The sequence below is a fragment of the Carica papaya genome, chromosome 6 (assembly GCF_054855325.1).
Source record: "Carica papaya isolate Zhongbai chromosome 6, ASM5485532v1, whole genome shotgun sequence".
Lineage (NCBI taxonomy): Eukaryota > Viridiplantae > Streptophyta > Magnoliopsida > Brassicales > Caricaceae > Carica > Carica papaya.
The window spans coordinates 14,865,321-14,871,522 of record NC_142314.1 but is presented as its reverse complement, the minus strand read 5'-3'; the positions used below and the strand labels follow the sequence as shown (position 1 = coordinate 14,871,522).

Sequence of the window (6,202 nt, the reverse complement as noted above, 5' to 3'; positions counted from 1 at the left end):
ATCTTATATTTCATGAGAGGATTAAGTATATTGAAATCGATCGTCATCTAGTTCGAGACAAATATAAAGGGGACTTCATTAATCCATAACATATTCCTTTAAAGTAGCAAATTGTAGACCTATTTACAAAGTCATTAACTGTTCCTTTGTTCCATCAATTCACTACCAAGTTGGATCTGATTGATCTTCATCAAGCTTCAACTTGAAGGGGTGATGTAGAATTGTAATGCTGAGTCAGCTATTGTTAAAATTAGTTAGATAAGCTGGCAAATAATTTCAGTTCTAGATGAACTGGCAGGTAGCTTTAGTACTTTGTTTTGTATATAAGGTGCTAGGAGAGCTCTATCTCCACGAATCAATAAATAAAGAAGTAACTTCTTCTTCTGCTTCAATTTTCTGAATTTTTTTACTCTCTAATATTGTGTTCAATTATGTCGAAACTAACATTTGATTCATCATAATTCAACCAGGTAAAGAAATAAAGATATGTAGCGAGGGAGGGGTCTATTTTCATTTGAAGAAAATATCTCCAAGCATGTAGCATGGAGACTAATGAAGGTGGGACAAATTGTTTGATCAAAGGTGGCTTGGCTTCCTACTGATCAAAGGATCGATTTAATTGAAAACATGTTGCAACTCATCTTGACAAACTCCACTCTGCATAACTAAATCCAGAAATTCTAGTAGCACCAGTAGTGGCCCCACCTATTCAAATAATATTAAGCATGGGTCAGCTAATCAAGATACTCATGTTGCAACCTAAGTTATTGTTCAACCTACTGAATCCCTGGTTGTTATCAATACTCTCCAAGATAACAATTAATGGCGTAAGAAATATGAATAATGAAAATATGGAAGTAATGAAACGAATGCATTACTTGCAAGAAAAGAGCAAACTCCTATAGGGAATGGAAGCGAGAAGATTGACAGATAAAACCTTCTTATTGTTGGTTGGGGGGGGTTTAAATTCCAGAAAAATTCAAAATGTTTGAATTCTCTAAGTATGAATGAATAGGTTGTCCAAAGGCTAATTTCAAAAGTTACACAATCAAGATGATCAAATATGGCTCCAACCTGAATTAATGATTAACTGTTTCCAAAAAGTCCAATAGGGATTGTAAATAGATGGTTATCTATCCTCGACACCACTCAAATACAGTCCTGGGAAGATTAATGATGACTTTCTTAATGCAATATGATATCACACAGAATTATTGCCTACAAAGAAAGAATTAGGATTGAGAAGAATAGTTTAGAATTGTTTCGAGAACATACCACCAGATAGAGGAATCTAACATCCGACCCTCACTCGATGAAATAGAGATAAGTAAGATCTTTATACGAACTCGGAAGAGAGATTGCGCAGATAAATTTTTGGGGCATCTCAACTTAAACTTCATATATATTGCATAATTCAAAGAAAGTATCAAACATGCAGTAAAGAGAGGAAGACTAACTGTAGTGCTCACTAAAGCTTACTAGACCAACAACAAACCAACTTGACAAAAGTGAATCAAAATTTAGAAAAAAAGGTGGAGGAAATGACTTCCAAATGCTTAGTGTGACTTTACCAGCCTCAAGAGCCAACAATCAAGCAACCAACTCTTACCCCCATTTACTCTACATCATCCTATCCCACATATGTCGTGCAACCACTGAAGACTTACTACTAACCCTAACAATCTCCTAACCACAATATAAAAATTATTATCCAAGCAAGGAATGTGCAGTGTGTTATTCCATTTGAAGAATTGAGCTTTGAGTCTGTGTAAATTGGACCAATTTAAAAATATTGATGATTCTCCTTTTTTTTTTTTTCATTTTGAAAATATTGATATAAAAATGCTTGCTTTTAGTAAAACACTTTCTTAAAAATAAAACCAAAAAGATTTGATTAAGGTAATAAAATATTTTTTTTCTACTTAATATTTATTTCCTTTTGACTAAATTCTTTGGATGGACATCGAAAGATAACTATAACTAAGCAGGTTGTCTTTTAAACAATTATGTCCTTTAAGACATGAAAAAATATATATATATATATATCTTTAAGACAATTATTTATCTTGCAAGTCATGCAACAACTAGGAAATTAATATCTTTAAGTGGGAAAGGAACAAGGAGGCAGCAAATTTAGAGATGCTTTCAATTATTTTCTCTCATATCATCCATATACATATATATATATATATAACTATCAAATTGCTTGACATGATCGATCAGTCTCTTTTACAGGCATGTGTTTCTATAAATTCCAACTTTAAACCGCTAGTTCTAATATCATCTTTTAACATACTGTGATTAATTATTCTCTACCAATCACTACTAATAAGTTAATAAAGTAATTACTAATCCATGAAAGCTACTATAAATAACAAATTAGTCCTGTTCTCCCAGGAAATTGGATACAGTATCTGTATATAAAGCAGAAAATGACCTTTAGTTTTGCAGAAGATTTACATGGTATAGCTTGAAATAATGAAAACAGCAACCGAATCCATCCTGCTCCGTCACCTGAAACATCTCGAAAAAAGAAATCAAATGTTGATACTTATTAACATCAGCCAACTAAATTCATTGTCTTGATTCGAGAGACAATTTTCTCCATTTGCATCACGCGGCTACCCTTCAGCAGAACCGTATCATTAGCATTCAACCTTTCCATGATTTTGAGTGCAAGGATTTCTGGATCTAGAGCATGTATAACACTCTTCTCTTTAATTAAATTCATACTCTCTGCTGCCATAACAAACCTTTCCCCAATAAGGCCAACTAAATCGATAGAAGCATCAAAACAGTCTCTTAATATTTGTTTATGATACTCTATCTCATCTGGGCCAAGTTCTAACATGTCTCCAAGAATGGCAACCTTTTTACCCTTGCAATCAATGGCTTTTAGCATTTCAATAGCAGCTTTAGTGCTAATTGGATTAGCATTGTAAACATCATTGATAATCTTGATGCCACTTCTACCAATTTCAAGTTCTGACCTCATCTGAACAGGAACGAATCTCGACAAGGATGCTGCAACTTGAGAAAGAGAGACCCCTAATGTTGTTGCAACTGCTGCTGCACAACATGCATTGACAGCCATATGCAACCCGGGACTGGGGATTATGAATTCCACCCTGGATATGTCATTACCATCCATGAATAAAAACTTTTACAAGACAACTGCATGTTTATATATGGAAGAACTGTCAGAAAAATGACAGTGAAATATTTAGGACAGAAATTATGGACAAACTGATACAATTGTTGTACGTTCTTGGGCAGAGCACATCCACATCCTCTATGCTCTAAACATAATGGTCTTAAAGCAGAGAAAGCAATCAAAATAGGAGGGAAGTTTAATTATGATTCATGGCAACAATACTTAAAAAACTTGGAAAAAAGTTTAATATATTGATTCGCAGATATTTCTTCACAAACTTGCCTATTAATGGTATCACCGCAAGTATACCTAGAAAACTTGAGGACGAATTAGAAACTGTATCCTACTGAGGCTATTTTGGAGCAACCCATTCTCCGACCAAACAGCACCTGGACAGACCACCCACATCGTTCATCATACCATTTCGCATGTTCAAGAAACAAGAATATCAGAGCCTAGTTTTCCCCAAACTCTGGATAACACCGACTATCTTCTTTCTCAACCACAACTACAACTTCGGTTACTAAGGGGTTTTTTTTTTTGAAAAAAAAGGATGATACTCATATTCACAACCAATCAATTTACAAATGCTCGCGCTTCAAATAAACCAAACCAATTTCCACAACATTCAAGGTAGATTGAAAAGCTTACTTAAGAAAAAGAAAATAGCCTACTGAGGCTATTTTGGAGCAACAAACAAGACTATCTCTACTCTTATAAGCTATTCAAGTCCCCATAAACTGATGAGGTGGGAAAATATTTGACATTCATACATTATCCTTAACATTCTAGTCGAGTTCAAAGAACTTACATGTTGCTCTTTTTTTCTAGAACAACCCGAACTCCAAGACCTCCATCTACTCTTTCTGCCATTACCAACCGCAAATCACAACCCATTCTCTGACCAAACAGCACCTGGACAGACCACCCACATCGTTCATCATACCATTTAGCATGTTCAAGAAACAAGAATATCAGAGCCTAGTTTTCCCCAAACTCTGGATAACACTCTGATTGTTTTCTTTCTCAACCACAACTACAACCTAGGTTACTAAGGGGTTTTTTTTTTAAAAAAAAAAAAAGGATGATACTCATATTCACAACAAATCAATTTACAAATGCTCATGCTTCAAATAAACCAAACCAATTTCCAAAACATTCAAGGTAGATTGAAAAGCTTACTTATTAAAAAGAAAATAACCTAGTTACCTTCTTGACTCCACGGGGGACATGAAGGCCCATTACAAGAGGATCATCAGCATTCAAAACTACAACATCCCCAGGCATTGCTTCCTCTAAAATCTCACCTTTGGCCATTGCTACTTCCTCCAAGCTGCCAAAATTCTCTAAATGTGAAGCACCAACGTTCAAAATAACCCTTACGTTGGGCCTACCCATCTTTGCCAACTCCAAAATCTCCCCCTTTCTACTCATTCCCATCTCTAGGATTGCAACTCTTGTACTCCTAGGAAGCCCGATCAATGACAAAGCAACCCCAATTCTATTATTCCAATTTCCATGACTTTGATAAACCTCGTCTAAACCCTCAAGACATAATGCAATCATGGCTTTTGTAGTAGTTTTCCCCGTACAGCCGGTAACCCCTATTAGTGTACCAAGAAACTTCTCCCTCGCATAATTTGCCATATTGATCAAAGAAACCAGAGTGTCACCATTAATCTGAACAAAACCCTTGTCCCAATTCTTGCAAACTCGATTTCCAATCACTCCGACACATCCTCTTTGGGACAATTCAGGGGTTACGAACTGGTGAGCGTCAAACTTTTCGCCCTTAATGGCGAAGAACCATTGGGTTGATTCTAGATTTCTGGTGTCTGTACAAACGGAACCAGGAGGTCCCCATCTCAATATTCTGCCTTGGACAGCCTCTGCAATCTCAGTAGCAGTCCAGATGAAGGAATTTTTGACGGAGCATGATGGGTAAATGGGGAAACCAGATTTATGGGGTTTAAGGAGACATTTGGGGTGGAACCATGGCAAGAGCTTGAGATGAAAATGAGGGAGAGCAACTTGATTGATATGAGATGGGAAGAATTTGTGGGTTTGGTATAAGAAAATGGGTGAAGTGTTGTATCCATGGCTCATGGCTGAGACTGTGTTACTGAAACCAGAGAATTCCGAACCTCAAGAAGAGGTAGTAGAGACTTCAAGTCATCACCTGGACATACTTGTGTCTCAAGTTGCAGTAACAGGAGTTGTGTGTGTTAAGCATTTGAACTGGAGAAGCCAAGGTTTCGCCCAGTCTTGTCTTCTGTTGAAAATAAGAAAGGATTCACTTAACATAACAAAATTATAAATAAATACCCGAGATATCACACGTCTGAGTAAAAATAATAACAATATTTTTCACAAGTATATTTTATTAATTTATCAAGAATGATTTTAAATTAAAAAATATATTAACTTAATATTTATTATAAATTACTCATATTTTATCTTAGAAATTAAATAACTATATTTAAAATTAATATTTTATTTAACCCCATCCATTATAAACTTAATCTTTAAGATTTGATACCCGTTACAATTTAGTTTTTAAATATTTTTTTATTATAATTTAATTTTTTATTTTTTATTTTTTATTTGTTCGAATGCAATGATTTATCCTCCACAAATGAGTTATAGATATTATCTACTAATTAGCTCAGAAAATTAGTCATTGAACAACACATATATTACAAAATAATTAAACAATCAATCCTTTGAATATATTATTATAATATTTACGATAAACATGAGGTTCAAAATATAGAATTAAAACAAAATATAATAATATATGTTGAATACTGTGTAATATCCGGGCCTGAAAATTAGTTTGAGATAATTTTTTTATTTTAAAAAATATTTTAATAAGTAATTTTATTTATTTTAATTTTATTTTATTAAAATTTTGAGGAAAAAAATAGATTAAAGATAGAATTGAAAATAATTTTTAAAAAATAGATGAAATTTTAATCAGAATGTGTTTTCGAAAGAAAATTTGAAAACAGATGATTAAAACGCAAAAAAAAAAATTGATCACGTAGG

The 6,202-nt window shown here is 33.9% G+C and overlaps 1 protein-coding gene across 1 annotated transcript; it reads right to left on the bottom strand.

Annotated features, from left to right (window-relative positions):
• Positions 1 to 2,342: 2,342 nt before the first annotated feature.
• Positions 2,343 to 5,438, bottom strand: LOC110824753 (uncharacterized). The gene is made up of 3 exons (XM_088223506.1): positions 4,364 to 5,438; positions 3,966 to 4,069; positions 2,343 to 3,128 (listed from the first exon to the last, which is right to left on the bottom strand). The coding sequence occupies exons 1-3, from the start codon at positions 5,258 to 5,260 to the stop codon at positions 2,561 to 2,563; spliced, it is 1,569 nt and encodes a 522-aa protein (XP_088079632.1). The 5' UTR covers positions 5,261 to 5,438; the 3' UTR covers positions 2,343 to 2,560.
• Between the last annotated feature and the right edge of the window lie 764 nt (positions 5,439 to 6,202).